The following is a 19474-nucleotide window of genomic DNA, read 5'->3' on the forward strand; positions in this document are numbered from 1 at the left end:
AAACTGAGGCTCAGAAAAAGTAGATTTTTAAATTTTAGGATCACAAAATATTAAGTAGAGAAATGAGACTAGGAGCCCAGGTCTTCAGGTTTCAATTCAGCATTCTTTCAAATACACCTCACCACCTTTGCTTTTCATGTGAAAAACATTCCAAACCATTGCATCCTGCGTTTATGCACAGAAAACAAAACTGGGTGGAAATACTCCAAAACCAGAACAGTGGTTATCACTGGATAATTTTTATTTTCTTCTTCACCTCAATATTTCTACAATGAGCACAAATTATTACTATAACTAGAAAAAGAAGAATAAACGTTGGAAGTGAAATCCTTCTGGCACTGGAAGCCCTGCTCCAGCTGTCTCCCTCTTAGAAGGAGAGCTCCCTGGGGGGCGCAGCCCCATCCTGAAGCTCGGTTGTTGGGTTCTGCACTCCCCCCGCTAATGACTGGATCGTGTCCCCCTCACACTCCTCTGGTGCAGCCCTAACTCCCAGGGCGCTGTATTTCAAGATGGACCTAGAAGGCAATTAAGGTTAAATGAGGTCATAATGGCGGGGCCCTGATCTCATCCTGAAGAGCTCTGGCTTTCTCTCTCTCCCTCCCTCCTTCTCCCCAACCCTCCCTGCGTGCGCTGGCGGTCTCTCTCTCCTTCTCTCTCTCTCCCTCCCTCCCTCCCTCCCTCTCTCTCTCTCTCTCTCTCTCATTCTCTCTAACCATGTGACAACACAGAAAGTGGCCATCTACGGGCCAGGAAGAGAGTTTTCATGAGAAACCACTCTGCCGGACCTTGATCTTGGACTCCTAACCTCCAGAAATGTGAGAAGATAAATTTTGGAGCCATCCACGTGTGGTATTTTGTTATGACAGCCCACGCGCCCACACTAAGACACATGGAGTGGCCTGAAGCCGGGGTTAGGTTAGGGTTAGGTCCTCAGGAGGGTCCCCAGGGGTGCTCTGGGAGAGGCAGACTCCCAATCCACCCCCATTCCAGGTGGGCATGTCTGAGGATGATTCTCAAGACTGCCTTTTACCAAGGCCCTGATGACTTGAGAGAGGAGATCCCTTACGGCCCTTTGAGAATCTCTGGCCAGAGGAACACACAGTCATCGTCCCCCGCCGCCTGCCGTGTGTCAGCGAAGCCCCGGTGCTCCCAGAGAGGAGCCGCCTGCCTTGTCCTGGCAAATCCCCATTTTTAGACACAAGTTCCTTCTAAGTCATACTCTTTTGCCTTTTTTTTCCATATTAAAACATGAGAACACAGAGGTCAATGGCTTGAAAATTTAGAAAAGAGAAAAACGAATTCCTGCACACTTCTGGAAAACGGATAAAAGTGCTTCAAGTGAACTGAAAGTTTGCAAAACGCCCTGTTGGAAGAACTAAAAACCACCAATGCTAGGAGCAGCAGATCCCGAGACTCTTCGTGGCGCTGGCTCTCGGTCACAGCAGAACAGATCGCCCCAGCTGAGCACCTTTAAACAGGTGTGCGAGGCTTGGAATCCAGGAAGGGTCCAGCTGGGTGGCTCTGGCTCAGTGTCTCTTGGCCAGGGCTGCAGCCCCTGAAGTCTTGCCTGGGGCTGGCGGATCCACTTCCAAGTGTGATCCGGGGATGCTGGTCGCCTGGAAGGAGGCCTCCAGTCCTCCCGGGCAGGCCTCTCCAAAGCGCACATGGCAGCTTGGGCCCCAGAGCAAGAGATCAGGGAGAAAGCCCAAGATGGAAGCCTGAGTCTTCCACAGCCTAATCTTGGATGTGACAGACCACCATCACTTCTGCCACATGCTGTCAGTCACACAGATCAACACGCCTAGTACCGTGTGGGAGGGGACTATGCAGTGTTGGGGCGGGGTGGCTGTGAAGAGCAGGAGGTGGGGGCATTGGGACCATCTTGGAGGCTGGCTACAACATTCTTTTTTTTTCTTAACCAAATTGTCATTTGGACCAAACTAATATCAACTAATCCGTCTTCAGCCCAGTCGCCTTCAGCCAGGTCACAGACGGCTTTGGAACTGGAAAGGAAACATGAATGACGGGGTCTCCCCACTTCCTGTGTGAGGTAAACTGAATAATGGTTCCCAGAGACATTCCTGTCCGAATGCCTGGAACCCCTGAGTATCATCTCGGAGGGAGAAAGGGTCTTTGCAGATTGGTTAAGTTAAAGCTCTTAAAATGGGGAGAGTATGCTGGATTGTCCGGGTGGGCCCTAAATGCAACCGTGAGCGTCCTTATAAAAGGGAGGCGGAGCTGCGCTCTTGGCTTTGAAGATGGGGCAAGGGGCCATGAGCCAAGAAATGTAAGAAAAGCGGCTCTAGAAACTGATATAGGCAAGGAAATGGATTCTCGCCTGGAGCCTGGGGGAGGGGGACCTGGGGACACCTTGAGCTGGTCAGTGAAACTGATTTCAGATTTCTGACTTCCAGAACTGTAAGAGAATAAATGTTGTTATTTCAAACCACAAACTTGTGGTAATTTGTTACAGTGGCGATAGCAAACTAATGCACTGTGTCCTGTCCATTTGGTACAATCTGGAAAGTTTAGAGCAGGAAAGAGCACCTCTTGTCCCAGAGCTGTACGTGCTGGAGGCTTCGGGCTTCAGGCTTCATACGCCTCCGTTGTTAAGGGGAGAAAGAACTTCACACCAAAGCCCCAGGTCCTTTGGGAAGTTAATGAATGACACTGACTTCTGGCAAGTTCGAACGAGCTAGACCTCTTGTGTTAGAATCCGTCACTCATTACCTGTGTGACTTGAGCAAATTAAACAACCCTATCTCCTCCACTCTGACTACACATTAGTAGCACCCTGACTGCTTCAAATCAGGCCCCTAGCCAAGCCCCCTCCCTGGTTCAGGTGGTCTGGGGCGGGGCTTGGGCATCAGTGTTTTTATAAGCCCCCTGGTGATTCTACCGTGCAGCCAGGCTGAGCAACACCTCTCTAAATCCGTTCCTTCAGCAAAACAGAGATCAGAGCTAGATCACCAATCACATCGGGGCCGGAAGCCTTAAAGGAGGTAACACATGGACAGTGCTCAGCCCCCATTAATACTAATTATTATTCTACTTCAGCCCAGACAGCTGGGTCATCTTTCAGCGTGCCCTACTCTATCCCCATTCAAAGTTTTCAGGATACATAAGAAGGTTCAGAAGACCACTAAGCTGGTGACGTTTCAAGTGCGCGTAAACCAAGCCCTTCCAACTCCAGGGAGACACAACACAGGCTCCGATCAGATGTCTCTCTGCTTCGTGGGACTCCACTGCCACACTCGAAGCACAGGGCAGGTGCCTGGCAAAGCCACCCAGCTGAGTGTCTTGCTTCCAGTCCTCCTTAAGGTTGCAAGAAATTACCCATTTGCTCATATTCGGGAAAGGAAGAGCCTGTCTGGCAGGCAGACTGGAATTTTAAAAATCCCTCTTCAGGTTTTAAGACCAGGAACTTGGTTTCTGTGGACTGTGGATGAAGGGATGGCCTCGAATTTTCGAAAATCGTTGTTTTTCCTCTGCTGTGCTCCTCGCTGCTCTCCAGCCTGAGGGAGGAAGAGTTTCCTAGCTCAGGAGAGCTTTGGGAATGGAAAGCAGGGGGCTGCGAGCCTGGGGAGCAGAACCAAGAGAACAGGCGGGGGCAGACCCAGATTTGGGGGGCCTGAAGCCTATGCATCTGGTGGATGGTGAGGCTCTTCCACACTTGGCTGCTCTGTGAAGCAGAGAATGGTGATAATGATTCTAAGACGATAACGATGAGACAGGTCTTGCAAATGTTGTTTGGCAGATAAACAGCCCCACTCGGTACAACAGTTCCTTTGTCAGATGCCATCTGAGAGTCTGGGCTCAGGCAGCTAGAAGATTGTTCTGCCCCTCATTACCCGCCTCTTCGGTTTTCTTTTTGCTTGAAAACAAGATTGAATTATCTTTTCTTTCCCCTGGGTGTTGAGAGGCGGAAGCCTGTTAAGTAAGCGCGCCTATTAACGGTGCTGGCCTGTCCCCAGCAGGCAGTGCGTGCACCTCCAAGGCCACAGATGGAGGGACTGCTGATCATGCTCAAGGCAGAGTCTTGGGTCCAGCCCCACCCTGCCCTGCCCAGCTGGGGTCTCTCACCCTGGCCTGGGAACGTTCCTGGCCCTCTCTGGGGTTCAGTCTCCTATTCTGTACCATTAGGGTAACAACACCATTAATTCATATTTTTCCCATCACAGTGATGACCCCTTTGGCTCAGCTCATAAATGACCGTGCCGGATTCATTTTCAGCTGAGTACCGCCATCAGGTCACTTTAACCTGAAATGCTTACCTATCGGTTTGTAAGCAGCTGACATCCGAGCCCCCAAGGGTCCACCTCCACTCTGGCCTCCCAGCACCTGCCCTAGGACCCCTAACACCTCCCCATGATTCAGCTTCCAAAGGAGTACCACCTAGCTCAGCAAGGGGGACACAGACCAGACTGGACGCAGGATGTCAGCCGGCTCCACACTCATAGTCAGTGCTGGCTGTTCTGTTGTTCAGTGCTTTGAACAGCATGCCCGGGCCTGGGTCTGGGCCCCTCCATGGGCTCGAGCACTTCCCAGTGTTGATACCAGCTCCCTAAGGAGCCTCCCCACCCTCTACACACCCAACTGGGGCCCTGCTTGTGGAAGAACCAGGAGAGCAGCTGGGAATGAAGCCATTGCCCAGGAGGGACCCCTGATCTGTCCACCCACCCTCCTTTCTAGCAGGTCATCTGGCCCAGAAGTTGGCCCTAGGAAGACAGACCTGACCCCGGGAAGGATTCTCACTGGACCAGGTGGAGGCCACACTCCCCGGTTCCTGCCGCTGGGTCACTTTACACTGCCTTCCTGGTCCATTCCTGACATCTCAGCCCAGGGGCAGAGCTAGGAGTACCACTGAGCCCGAGAGACCCCTGGAGCTGCCTCAGGGGTCACCAGTGGGTGGGGGACCAGCAGGCAGGTCTCTTTCACCTGGCTCCACACTGGCCTTCTGTGTAAGATTTCATCTGGGTCTGTGAGCTAGCCCAGTCCTCTCACTGTGCAGACAGTTAGGCCAGAGGACACATAGCGAAGCAGGCAGCCTGGGATCCAGGCCCTGGCCCCCCAGGCTGGGGCTCTGCCCATTATACCTCATGTCCTCTCTCCTCTGTGGGTCCATCCTCCCTGTCATGCAGGCGCCTCACTCTACTCTGGGAAGGAATATTCCGTGATCCATAATCTATGGGAACTGATGTGCAAAGGGAAGCACCTTTCTTATTCTAACCCCAGGCAATGCCACCAACCTGCGGCTGACACCTTAACCAGGATGCAGACTATCTGAAAAGGTTGTTTAAACACCACACCCAACCCCAGCTGACAATAAATAAGATGGTGCCACGTGTGGGTTCTCCTTATGGGTGCTAGTCTGTGCTCTCTCAGTAACTCCCTGAAGGATCGAGGAAGTCTTTTGCCTCTCTGGCCCTCAGTCTCCTCATCTGTACAATGGCGGTGTTGGACCAGAAGCTCTAAGGACCCCCAGCTCCCTGATCTGTCCTTGAGTCTGTAAGGCCAGGGGCGGAACCAGCCATCCTGGGAATCCTCTCAGGTAGGGGCTGCTCCCCCAAATGACCCACCGAGGCAGACACATAGCAAGCTCTTTGGAGCCACCCTGGAGAGGCGAGGGTGAGCTCCTGTCAGTCACCTCCAGTAGTCCACCTGGTGCTTAAGAGTGTGGAGTTCAAACCCAAGCTTAGCAATTCCAGATGTACCACTTACGAGGAAATCATTTCTCTCTCTTAGCCTCAGTGTCCTTATCTGTCAACTGAAGCTGATGACATTTGTCCTGACAGCAGAGTTGGAAGGGTCTGTGGCAGAGCCTCCTAGTTATCCTCCAGTCTCTATCTTCCCACTGAGGCACAGAAATGGAAGCCCCCAAAATAAAGACTACATATCCCAGCTAGTTGTACCACGTGCCCAAGTTCTGGCCAGTGGGAGGCATGTGGAAGTGTTTGGGGGGAGCTTCGGGGACCTTCTTTAAAAGCAGCTGGCATGAACACTTTACTTGTTTGTCTCATCCCTCCCTCCATCCTGCTGCCTGAAATATGATGTGGTAGCTGCCATTTTGGACCACAAAGACAATGCCCACTGCCATGGGTGACCAAATGGTGAATTGGAAGGAATGTGTATCCTTGAGTGCCATTTATCACCTCCCTGGACTGCTTACCTCCAGGTTTCTTTTACTTATTTAGAGAAATCCACTCCAGTTTTTTGTTTTGTTTTGTTTTGTTTTGTTTGAGAAGATTGGCCCTGAGCTAACATCAGTGCCCATTTTCCTCTACTTTATATGTGGGACGCTGCCACAGCATGGCTTCATAAGCAGTACATATGTCCGTGCCCAGGATTTGAACCAGCAAACCTAGGCCACCGAAGCGGAGCATGTGATCTTAACCACTGCACCACCTGGCTGACCCCAAATCAACTCCAGTTTTGCGTAAGCCACAGTTATTGGGGTCTCTGGCACTCAGAGTTAACCCTAATCCTCACTCACTGCCATGCGATCTGATGAAATTAGATGGTCCTCATCTAACCAAGTCACCCTCCTGCCTTAAAGTCCTTCTGTGCCTCCTCAGGATAACACTGAAACTCCTTAATGCGACACTTACGGCCCTTCATGACCTGTCCCCCTCTGACCGCTCCAGCCTTGGCTCTCTCACTGCTCCCACCCTGCCCACCATACCCCAGGCTCCAGCGAGCAGGAGCTACTCACAGCTCCCCAGGCCACCAAGCTCTCTCTTACCTCTGGCCTTTTGCACATTCAACTCTGTCTTCCAGAAATGCCACCTCTGCCCCAGCCCTTCTCTCCTTTCAAGATTCAGCTGAAGTATCACCTCCTCTAGGAAGCTCCCCTGGCCTTCCCAGGCTTTCTTTTATTCCGCTTTTTTATTTTTCTTGGTTCTCTTGGCACCACGGGGCTTTCCCATGCTGTGTGAGAGAAACACACCAGTTTCCACATCTGTCTGCCTCCCCAGTCTGAGCGGCCTGAGGACAGGGATGGTGTCTGAGTCATCTCTGCACTGCCAGGGCCTTGCAACAGGGTCATCAGCAACAGGAGCGGAGCAAAGGGAGGCATGATGGAAGGCAGGTGCTTGCCGATGTGGACACTGTGGGCCTTGGTAAAGGGTGTGCTGAGGAAATGGTCTTGCAACCAAAAAGAACTGACTGGAGACAGAGGTGAACAGCAAGGGCGTCGTGAGCGGCTGCTCATCCCGCTCCCCTTCTCCGGTCGCCTAGGAGTCGGCTCCTACTGGATCCAAGAGGCCCTCATGCACTCCCTCACGACTCGGCACTGTGCACGATCAACGGCGGGGCGGCACTCAGGCTTGTTCAGTCAGCAAATGTGTGCAGATGCACTTGGCCTTGCCAACACTCTATACTTCAACCATTCCTCATGATGGCCCACAGCCAGTGATGATAACAGGCTGGGAAAGTCGACTGGCTGGGTTTCACAGATAGCATGACTCAGGGTCCAAAGTTCACAGCCCAAGGACTCTGCTAATACTGAACGTTATTTACCAGCTTTAATACAGTTTTCTGGGGCCCTGAGCTCCTAATAGCCCTTTTCTCCATCTCAGATTCCCTCCTTTTACAGTGGGGAAGACTGAGGCCGAGAGGGAGGAAGTGGCCCAAGGTCACAGAGAGGCTGGAGCAGCGATGGGGCCCAGGCTCTGCCACCCAGCCCATGCCCTTTGCATGACCCCTGCTGTCCAATAATTAACTGAATTTAGATGAGTCATGAGGGTCGTGAAGGGACAGATCATTACAGAGACTTTGAGCCAGGAGGACATATTCTATTGACTTGGTAACGTAATCTTTTCTTATTTTTTTAACTTTTCATTATGAGCAAGCTTAAATATACACAAAAATAGAATCTAACAACCCCCCTGTATCCATCAGGAGTCAGCTTCCGTACATAGCAACACATGCTGTCCTTGGGAACACAACTTGCATTTGTATTTCTTCCTAGGAAGCTGGAGGAGACACACACTATAATCGCAACGGTCTTTTCAAATTGCAAACTGGATTGTGTCGACCTTGCCTCCTGCTTCCTCCAAACTCTTGCGGGATCCTCTGCTGAAGGAAGGAAGACAGCAGAGGCCAGCCCTCCCAGCCCCGGACAACCAACTTCTGGACTTGTTTTAAGTGAGAGAGAAATACACTTCTCTCTTACTTTTATTTTGGGTTTTCTCTGACATCAGCAGTTCACAAACCTGGCTACATACTGGAATCAACAGAGGAGCTTAAAAACAAAACTACAAGAAGAACAAAACCCGACAACCGGCTCTCCCACGAGCGACTCTTATTCGCTGAGTCTGGAGCATCGTTCCGGCATTGGCGTTTCCAGAAGCTGTCAGGTGATGCTAACGTGCAGTCACAGTTGAGAACTACCAATTAATTACATGCGTCTGAACTAATTCTAGCTGATGCGCGGCTCAGCTGAAATGGCATCTTCTCCCCGGAAGTCCCAGATGGGAGGAACCAGGGCTCCCTCATTGGTGTTTGCTCAGAACTCGTGCTGATGTCTGTTAAAACATTCAATTTGTTGGGTCAGTGTCCCCACTGTCTTCTGAGCTGCTCCAGGGTGGGACCGAGTTAGATCTACCCAGGGTGCCTGGCCCAGGAGTCGGAGCTCTTACCTGGGCTCCAAAACCCTGCACGGGCTGATTCTGCCCATGCCCCAGCCTCTTCCAGAGCCAGGCTCCCCTTGGCTCTTCCTGCTTCTGCCCCACTGTCTTCGCCCAGTTCTTTGAATGCATCTCGACCCCTCCCACCCCGAGGCCTGTGCATATGCCTGTCCCTTTGAACTGCGATTTTAACCTGCCTCTTCATTTAGGCCCCTACTTGTCCTTCAGATCTCATCCCCTACCCTTGCTACTCAAAGCGTGGTCTTGGCACTAGCAGCGCTGACATCACCAGGGAACTTGTTAGAAATATAGAATAGAACGCATTTATAGGTAACAACGCTTAACAAGGTCCCTAGAATACGTAGGATGCTCTCATGGGCAGTTTTGACCCAAAAATATGATTGGGATGGAGGCGGGAGCAACCTTGTGCCATTTTCAGAAGAAAGGAATGCTGGGCAAACAGAAGAAACGATGTCCACCGTAATGATGGTGTGTCTGCACGATGGAATGCTGGTGACTGCCTGGCTAGCTCCAGATAGGCCAGAGGCCATAAACTCAATCATAGCCTGTAAGGGCTACAAACCAGTGCGTCATTGTGTTAGTTTCCCACTTGTTAGCTGTAACAAATTATCACAAACTTGGTGGCTTGACACAAATTTATTATCTTACAGTTCTAGGGCACAGAAGTCTGAAATGGGTCTCACTGGGCTAAAATCAAGGGGTCAGCGGAGCTGGTTTCTTTCTGGAGATGCTAGGGGAAAATCTCTCCCTTGCCTTTTGCAGCTGTTTGCATTCTTTGGCTGTGGCTGCATCGCTCCAACCTCCGCTTGTCATCACACCTCCTTCTCTGAAGTTGGTGTTCTGTCTGCCTTTGATAAGGACCATGCGATTACTTTGGGTCACCTACATAATCCAGGATAATCTCCCTCCCTCGAGATGCCTCACTGCGGATGCGCACGCCCTGCCACATGCTCTGCTTCCATTCGTGTTATCGGTGGGTTGTGTGAGAGCCTTGATTGTAGTCTGAACTTGGACACTCACCCTCTGTGTGACCTTGGGCAAGTCCCTTTCCCTTTCTGGGTCTCAGTTTCCTCGACTATAAACAGGTGCAGAGGGAGGGAAAGAGGAAGGAAGCCAAGCAGGCAGCAGGGGAAACTGAGTTTGTGGCAAATACTTAGGGCTGGTTTGGTTTGACAACTTTCAGACTTTGGTCATGTCCACAGAGTGTAAAATTCACAGAGGGTAAGGTTCACATAGGAAAAAACAAGAAGAAAAGGTGGATTTTGGTTTGGTTTTTACATGCATCTTTATTTTGAATTTTCTATTCTCTGCAACTTCCTCACTGTCTTGACCCAGTCTCCCATCTTCAGTTCAAGCGTAGAAAATGGAGGCCTTTGTTATGCTTAGTGTGGAATAAACGCCCAGTGCAGCTCACATTCTTTTTTTTGGCAATCGTCTGTTCTGTTCATTATCTCAGAGCCTGAATAGCCACAGTAACTTCCTAGACATATAAGGCTCCAAAACACTGAAGGCTAGAAATAGCTTCTCTTCCTGCACCAGCCAGTGTAAACACATCCTGGGTGATATCCCTTTTTGACAACGACCTGACTATGGCTTTGGATGTCCCACCATTTCCTCTTCAATCCTTCTAGTTTAAACACAGTGGCTCCAGGCCCAACATGCATTATAAATGCCTGGATCTTTTATGCCAATTAAAAAGCTGAATCCAAAACATTTCTGAAAAATAGTCAACCCTCTGCAAGAATAATTTGTGCATTTTACCCTGAGCCTTGGTACATCCATCCTTCTCTCCAAGTCATAAATGTCGAGCATTGTGGAAGGTGAGTCAACTGCTGAGAAGATGGCCTACAAAATGTAAAGCGTGGCGCGCTGTGCGAGTGATCTTCCTACGTGCCAGTAGAGGCTCCAGTGCAGACCCCATACGGGCCCCCAGAGTAGGAACAGCCTTGGCTTGGCATGAAAGATTTACCAGCCTTGGCCTGTGACCAGTCCCCTCCCCCCGCCTGATTAGCCCTTCCACCCCCACCCTATGGATTGGTAACCCCCTTGCTGCCACCTCCCCTTGGACCTCTCCCTCCTCGGACCCAGACCTGTCAGACCCGAGGCTGCTTCTGTGCCAGCATAGGGCAGAGCCCTGAGCAGAGTGGAGCCTGAGTGCACACCTGACAGGCCTGCTGGCTCACCTTCCCCTCAAGGGACGGCTCTTCTGCAGCATTGATTTATACAGCGCTGGGGGCCCGGTTGGGCCCGGCTTCCTGGGTGAGTTCTTTGCTGCTTTCCCTGCCCAGTGGCGGAGGGTGGGGAGTGCTGGGAGGTCGGTGGGGGCGGGGCACGTGAAGTTCGTCTTTGCTCTGGGTGGAGCAAGACTCAAGTGAGACAGCAAAGGTGGAGGCATTGATGTCCTGGCTGGAGAGTAACTGCTTCAATGCATCTGGGAACCTTATATACCATTTCAATTTCATTGAATAAATTCTATATACTGTTTAAATTATAGTTGTTGTTTTAATAAAGTCCACACTGTTTTCAGAGTTGTAGGCAAGGATAAACGGGCCCTTCTTTCCAGCTGCTGCTGGATTTGCTGCTCTTATGGGAAGCCGAGGCCTGCACCTGGGCGGCTGGGCCAGGCTGCTTTCTGAGGGTGCTGCCAGCTCTGATGTCCTGGGTGGAGGGTCCAGGCCTTCTATATGCACGGCCCCATTCCACATAGCCCCATGAGGCGTTTCACTTGAGGAAACCAAGGCACAGAGGTGAAGTGAGGCAAGCCCCTCTCTGAGAACAACTCGGTCTCTGAGTGTCTTTGGTTTCTACTTCATTCGTAGGTCAATTAAACAGCCTTTGTGGGGATTTTGATGTTTGCTCAGTATATCATTTAGTAGCTATTGAGCAGCTGCCCTGTGGCAGGCATAATGCCAGTCATCAGGAACATGGTGATGAATGAAAGGGGGAAAAATGGCTGCCCTCACGCCGCTGACATTGTACTGGGAGAGTCAGACAATAAACATGTAAGTGTGTAAATATACTATTTGGTATGTCAGATGGGGGAAAATAAAGCATGGTACAGGGGCCAGAGTGCTGGGGGTGAGGAAAGTTGCAATTATTAAGGGTGGTCAGGGAAGGCCTTGCTGAGCAGGTGCCATCTGAGGGACGACCCAGAAGAGGCGAGGGAGTGAGCCGCGGACAGACAGGACACGGCCCAGTTGGACCAGAGACTTCTTCAGGGCCTTTGCAGCCCTTACAATCCATGTTTTAGAGGTAACCCCCCTTTATGACAGAATCTTGGGACCTCTGAGCCGGTGGGCTTTGGGGGACCCCCTTGCCCCGTCGCTCTCCAGAGTGGTCAGCATGCTGCGCTTCCTGGTGCCCTGGCTGCTCTGCCCCTTGGCAGCACAGCCTCCCCGTACTCCTTGGCAGCAGCCCTCCCAAGCCCCGTCCTGCACCCAGCCATCCACCATAAACAGCTCTTCATCAACAGTGAGCGGCAAGATGCAGTCAGCAAGAAGACCTTCCCAACAGTCAACCCCACCACGGGAGAGGTCATTGGCCACGTGGCTGAGGGGGACCGGGCTGACGTGGATCCGGCCATGAGAGCAGCCCACAAGGCCTTCGCCTGGGGTCTCCATGGTGCCAGCTGGATGCCTCAGAGCAGGGCTGGCTGCTGAACCGCCTAGCGGACCTGGTAGAGCGGGGTCATGTCTACTTGGCTTCGCAGGAGACCTTGGACAATGGAAAGCCTTTCCAAGAGTCTTATATCTTGGACCTGGATGACATCATCAAGGTGTACCAGTACTTTGCTGGCTGGGCTGACAAGTGGCACAGCAAGAGCATCCCTATGGAGGGTGAGCACTTCTGCTTCACCCCGCATGAGCCTGTTGGCATCTGTGGCCAGATCATCCCGTGGAACTTCCCCTTGGTCATGCAGGGCTGGAAGCTGGCCCCAGCACTTGCCATGGCCAAGACTGTGGTCGTGAAGGTCGCAGAGCAGACCCTGCTTTCTGCCCTGTATTTGGCCTCCCTAATCAAAGAGTCAGGCTTTCCCCCTGGGGTGGTGAACATCAACACTGGCTATGGTCCAACAGCAGGAGCGGCCATCGCCCAGCACATGGATATTGACAAAGTTGCCTTCCCCAGCTCCACTGAGGTGGGCAACCTAATCCATAAGGCAGCCGGTGATTCCACCCTCAAAAGAGTCACCCTAGAGCTAGGTGGGAAGAGCCCCAGCATCGTGTTGGCTGATGCTGACATGGACCACGCTGTGGAGCAGTGCCATGAAGCCCTCTTCTTCAACATGGGCCAGTGCTGCTGTGCGGGTTCCTGAATCTTTGTTGAAGAATCCATCTATGATGAGTTTCCTGAGAGAACCGTGGAGAAAGCTAAGCATAGGAAAGTTGGGAACCCCTTTGAGGTAGACACCCAGCAGAGGCCCCAGGTGGATAAGGAACAGTCTGAATGACTCCTGGGCTACAGCCAGATTGGCCAGAAGGAGGGGGCAAAGCTTCTCTGTGGTGGGGAGTGTTTGGGGGAGTGGGGTTTCTTTGTCAAGCCCACGGTTTTTGATGGTGTGCAAGATGACATGAAAATTGCCAAGGAGGAGATCTTCGGAGCTGTGCAGCCCCTGTTCAAGTTCAAGAAGATTGAGGAGGTAACTGAGAGGGGCCCACAGCACAAGGTATGGCTTGGCTGCTGCTGTGTTCACCCAGGACCTGGACAAGGCCATGTACTTTACGCAGGCACTCCAGGCTGGGACAGTGTGGGTAAACACCTACACCATTGTCACCTGCCACACGCCGTTCGGAGGGTTTAAGGAATCTGGCAATGGGAGGGAGCTGGGGGAGGTTGGGCTTAAGGCCTACATGGAGGCGAAGACAGTCACCATCAAGGTCCCTCAGAAGAACTCGTAAGAACGGCCACCATGGAGACCCAACTCCAGTCCAAAGATTCCACAACCATCTGCCAGTGGTTGTCAAACATATTTTCAGCCATGGACCCCTTTTATTTGTTCCAAATGAGCTCTTGGAACCTCAACAAATAAAGCAATTAAAATGAGAGCTGCTCTAGTTACAGCAGGGATGGGGCTGGGCTCAGGGTCCTATCCACCTATGCCTAACCCTAGCCCCCTTGGTGGCCCTGAGTTATTTCCATGAAACCTTAGGAGTCTCTGAAAGACAGATTAAAAACCACTGATCTGGACAATGGCTTTTAGTTTTTCCTGCCAACCCAAGCACTTCCCAATGGATTAACTGATGGCTTAGTGGATGGACTCCCCATGGACCATGGGATTGGAAGGCATTAGGAGTTTCGAACTAGGCCCCATAATCTTGGCCCCATTCTTCATTGACTTACCCTAAAATATCAAGGGTGCTTTTCCTTTTCCAAGTACCAGTTACTGGCTGGTTTGCTTTCTTGCCCTCCATTTTGCTACTGATTTTGTTAATTTGAGGGAAGCGGGGGTGGGCAAAGAATGCACTTACATAACTGTTCCTTTAAAATAAGTTCCAACAGCCCAAATGTCCACCAACTAATGAGTGAATAAACATAATGTTTCCATGGAATACTTCTTCTATTATTCAGCCATAAAAAGGAATGAAGTATTGACACATGCTTCACCATGGGTGAATGTTGAAGCCATTATGCTAAGTGAAAGAAGTCAGACATATGAGGCCACATGTCGTATGATTCCATTTATATGAATGTACAGAACAGGCAAATCCATAAGGACAGAAAATAAATTAGTGGTTGATGGGCTGGGGGAGGAGGGAATGAGGGGTAAATGCTAACGGGTATGGGAATTCTTTTTGGGAGGTTTTGAAATGTTCGGGAATTAGATAGTGGTGATGGTTGCACAACTTTGCAAATATACTAAAAAGCACTGAACCGCACACTTTAAAAAGGTGAATTTTATGATATGTGAATTAAATTCAATTAAAAATCAAAATAAACTCACATTCTGTTTGCAAATCAACTTAGTGTCAATATTCTCTTGCTGCTGAACTTTTTACAGTCTTGGGGCTGGAAGGGACCATGATAGTCATCTAGTCAACCCCCAGCCAGGTGCAAAAGTCCCACCACAACTTTTCTAGCTTTGTTTTTGTTTTCTCTTGGCTGGGTGACAAGCACAACTTAAAGACCCACAGAGAAAAAGCTCTGATTCCTGCCTAGAGCAAGTCCATTTTAGATCTCATTTCAAGGCTTCTGCTGGCGCGGATTCCCCAACCCTACCGGAACATACCAGCCCTCAGGCCAAGCCTGGCACGAGAACCATCCTGACCTGCTGGGATTTCCGGAGTGTCACGCTTCAGAGTTCAGTGTGTTTATTGTTACCCTTACCATTTCATTCCCCGACTGATGGGAGTAAATCCAAGCCAGCCAGGCCACCGTACGGAAACAATGCTCGTCCTCTCTCCCCTGCCTTTCATCTTTCCAGACCAGGTTACTCAGGAATCATCCTGCTTTTAGGTCTGCTCAGCCTTGAGAATGCACACCCCAGCCCTCTCCGTAACATCCCATTATCTTACTGGGCATGGAGATGATTTTCTTCCGTCTCTCACCTTGGTGTTGGCCTGAAACTGCTTCCTGGAGATTCAGGGTGTGGGTGGTCCCCTCTTCTCGCCTTCCTAGACCTCCTTTCTACGCCATTTTTCTAAGACCGGAGTGACCCTGACTGTCTCCAAAATGCACCTTTTATCTATTTCTCTTGGAGCCTGTTGGCACTTTGCACAGTAGTGAGTTTCTCATGAAACAGGGAAATGGGAGGGAGGGAACGGGTGGGTGGGTGGGTGTGTCTAACAACTAGCGACATCCCAATATTTTAACAAATCCATTCTTCATTTGCTTCTCTGCACTTCTAAACTGAAGAGGAGCTGGGTAGAGGGTATCCCGGTATGAGGTGGCACTGGGAAAGGACAATCTTCTAGATTCAATATTTTGATCCCTGAAGTTCTGAGACTGAGGAGTTGGGTCAGAGTCCTAATTGGCTCAGCCCTCGTAGCCCCTCTGTGCTCACTACCGTTGCTCTGAATGCAGGGAGCGTGAACACGGAGGTTGAAGTGGGCGTCATTAAGTGCAGACACTGCCCGCAGGATTTTGCCTGTTCATGGATGTTGCAATTCTGGGCCACCACTTACTCCACAAACTTGCACCAAGCATTCACTCTCTCAAGCACCGTCTATGCCAGTTGCTATTACAGGGACTGAAGCCTCACAGCGATCCTATAAAGTGGGCAGCGGGGTTACCCTTCTTTCAGATAAGGAAGTGGAAGCTGAGAAGTTTAGTATGCAGCTCGTTTGGACTCAGTTTCCCGTGTGCACACGCTCCAGGCCAGAAAGGGGGAGCACTGAGAGAGCATCCGATGAAACCCGAAGGCCGGGGAGCCCGCGGCTGTACTGAGCGAGCCCACGGCGGCGGCCTCTGCACCGTCTGGGCTGCCGCTCCACCGCCTGCTTCTCTCCATCAGTCCCAGAGCCCAGGCCGTCTCAGAGTTCCTTTAGGTTGGCTCTATCCTGTGTGTGAGGCTGACCTCTGTGGCCACCTTGTTAATTCATTTGCTTAGATCATTCATCGGTTAAAAAAAAAAAAGGTGAAGGTGCTGGCTCTAGGCAGGCGGTGGGGAAAGAGAGTTGACCAGACAGCCCCTGCCCTGCAGGAGCTCACGGCCCGGCAGGGAGGCAGTCAGAACACGGTGAAAACTGCTGTAATAAGTAGAAGTACTGAGGTCATGAGGTCACAGGAAGAAATATTAAGCACCTACAACATTGATGGGGCTCCTACAATAGTATTTATCATCTCATTTAATGCTTCTAATTACCCTCAAGGCACTTATTATCATTCCACACTTGACAAATAAACATAGAGGTCTAGAGATGTTCAGCTAGTAAGTGGAGACAGGACTCCAACTCATGTCTTCTGACTCTCTGCACCAAGGGAAAGGCCCAGGGAAGGGGCACAGGGTCCTGCTGCATGAGAAGGAGGTACCCAGGCAGAAAGATGCAGGAAGGGTGTTCCAGGGAGAGGGAAGGGCATGGAGTAAGAAAGCATGGAGGATGCGAGGAATGGTGTGAGGAAGGGAGAGACCTGGGAGGAGCTGGGGCTGAATGGTGTTTGCCCTGCGAGGAAGTCCAGCAGTGTGAAGCCCTGAGGGTTTCCAAAGGACACTGACAGGATCATACTGTGGTTTCCAAAGCTGGCTCTGCTTCAATGGGAGGATGGGTTAGGGTTGACCTGGAGTCAGAGGCCACTCAGGACACTGCTGCCTGTGCCAGTGATGCTGACCTGAGCCAGGTGTGCTGATGGGTGGGCAATGCTGGGAGCCAGGAGGTGGGTCTCTGGGTGTGGAGACAGATTGCTGCAAGAGGAAAGTAGAAGTTACAGTGACCCCGGGTTCATGGCTGGGGGAACCAAGTGGGTATGGTGCCAGCATTGTGAAAGGGGACTCAACTGGAGAAATGGGTTCAAGGTGGTGAGTTTGTTTATTTATTCAACACATTTTATTGAGTGCTGACTCTGTGCTGGGAACTATTCTAGGTTCTAGTGATACAGCAGGGAACTAAACAGAAGTCCTGTGCATCCTCCCTGAGGATAACCTCCCTGACCATAAGCAAAATCAGTAGAACATTTAGTCCATCAGATGGTTAAGGTTGTCATGGAGAAAGGTCCTGCTGAGAAGAGGAATAGGGAATGGGGGGGGGGTTTGTAATTTTCAATAAGGTGCTCAGAGATGGTCTCACTGAAGGGACGACAAATGACTGAAAGAGGTGTGGAAATGGCAGGTGCAAAGGCGCTGAGGCTGGAGCACAGCTGGGGGGCTCAGGAAACACAAGGAGGCCAGGGACCTGGAATGGAGCAAGCAAATGGGAAAGATGAGGACAGAGAAGTAGTGGGGCTGGGGTAGGGCAGATAGAGCTTTGAAGGTTACTGTGCCCACTGGGGCCTTTTCTCTGAATGGGGGAGGCTCAAGAGGGTTTTGAACAGAGCAGTGAGATGGTCTGACTTATGTTTTCAAAGGATCACTGGGGCTGCTGTGTTGATAACAGATTGTAGGGAATGGCAGGGGTAGCTTGATCTTGATCATGCCTCATCGAGGGGGTACGTGGAGGATGAGAATTCCCTAAAGGACTCTAAGGAGAAACAGCCCAAGGAACAGGAGGAAGAACCGGGAGAGAGGAGCCAGGAAGCCAAGGGAGGTGGGAGTTTCCAAAGGGAGGGAGCTTTTGAAACTGGCAAGGAGCCATCAATGATTAAGTCTCTGGGTACTAACGTTTTTTCCTTTTTGCAATTACTGATTATAGCTTTCAGCTGTTTAACCCACCCATTGTTAACTGTGCTGCTTGGGCCATATGCTCTCTGACTCCCACTAGGCTCCTATAGAGAACATCTCCCTAGAGCTGATAGCAAACCTGAAGTGAGTTCGCTCACCCGTTGTGCAGCAAGCTGATCTCTGACACCGGTTGTAGTGGAAGAAAGTAGGAATTTTATTTTTGCACAGTGCTGAGCAAGGAGAGAGGGCAGCTAACGCTGAAATCCAAAACTCCCCAAAAAGCTAAAAGGAAGGGTTTTCATTTGGGGTTTTAGGTAGGGGAGGGGAGCATATGGCCTTGCTGGTCGGAGCTTTCCCACCAGCCTGTGTTTGGCCTTGAGACACTTGTGGAAAGGAGGGAGCCAGAGACCTCGCTGGTCAGCAGCTTTCCCACCAGCCTGTACCTCTTTGTGGGGAGGAGATAATGAATCCAGGTGCTTGTCCTTGGTGGTGTCTGTCTCCAAGGAGGATAATGGATTCTGGAGCCAGGAAGCCAGGGAGTAAGCAGTGAAAGAGTGTTTTGGTTTTAACTCCACATATGCTGGCTTAATGTGGGGGAACCCATATCAGGGTTGGTATCAGAGCCTGGGTCACCATGGTAATGAGTGTGTGAGCTGTTCTACAGGAATTAGAACTCCTTGTCCACTTCAGGCCAGTTGAGACCACCAAGTCATCAACTGGGCCCCATAGATGTCCAATAGGCGACCTTATGACATCAAGAGGCTAAAAACTCCACCCTCAGATCATGCTAATGCCGCCATTTTGTGAACATGAGTCCTGTGAAGAGGCATGAAGCTGACTATGCTTGTGCAGACCATCAGTTACCTCACCTCTCCTCACCTCCAACCACCTCTCTCCACGTTTCAGACCACCTTGCCTCCTACCCCATAAATATCCTCGAGTCCCTATTTTCGAGGAAGTGAATCTGAGGCTCATGCTCTCACTTCCTCACGTGGCTGCCTTGTGATTAAACCCTCTCTCTGCTGCAATCTTGTCGTCTTGGTGTTTGGCTTTCTGGGCGGTGGGCAAAAACGAACTTGGTTTGGTAACAAATGGCAAGCCAGCCAGGAGCTAAGTCCAGATGGACCTTTTTGCCTGAGATGTGTCAGCCCCCTGCCAGTGTGGAGAACCTGTGGACGAGTTCAGCAGCTGCTGGGGGCATTTCTCCGGGACTGTTCCGGGATTCTTTCCTGGCTTGGCGCTGCTGACGCCTTGGCGCATATTTTCACTTTGCAGTAGAGAGACGGTTTCTTGGTTTGAAAGACGCCTTTTTGGTGAGTAACTTTGGTACAAGTGACCGTATTCTTATTTCTTCTTCCTTTAAGTCTGACTTCTGAAAGGAAGCCTTGGTTTGGCAGGGGACACCCTCAGTGACTTCTGAAAAAGGAAGCCTTGGTCTGGCCTTCATTATGAGGGTCTTGGTTTCGAGGACGCTGGATAAAAAGTAAGAATTAGGGGATCCACTCACAGAAGTGCTCTTGGCTTGGCTTGGCTTGGTTTTGAGATCTAGTTCTAGCTGCAGCGTAAGTATACTTTG

General features: G+C 50.9%; 1 protein-coding gene and 1 long non-coding RNA gene across 2 annotated transcripts; both read left to right on the top strand.

Annotated features, from left to right (window-relative positions):
* Positions 1-1253: 1253 nt before the first annotated feature.
* On the top strand, positions 1254-2078 carry LOC111770673 (uncharacterized). The gene is made up of 2 exons (XR_002804043.2): positions 1254-1478; positions 1966-2078. It is a non-coding gene; the product is annotated as an uncharacterized lncRNA (long non-coding RNA).
* A 9912-nt stretch (positions 2079-11990) lies between these two features.
* Positions 11991-13653, top strand: ALDH1B1 (aldehyde dehydrogenase 1 family member B1). The gene is given in 4 exon segments (XM_001915177.3): positions 11991-12021; positions 12024-12251; positions 12254-13299; positions 13301-13653. Coding segments are annotated over 4 exon segments (1551 nt in total). The 3' UTR covers positions 13547-13653.
* Positions 13654-19474: the final 5821 nt, after the last annotated feature.

The sequence above is a fragment of the Equus caballus genome, chromosome 25 (assembly GCF_041296265.1).
Source record: "Equus caballus isolate H_3958 breed thoroughbred chromosome 25, TB-T2T, whole genome shotgun sequence".
In the NCBI taxonomy this organism is placed as follows: Eukaryota; Metazoa; Chordata; class Mammalia; order Perissodactyla; family Equidae; genus Equus; species Equus caballus.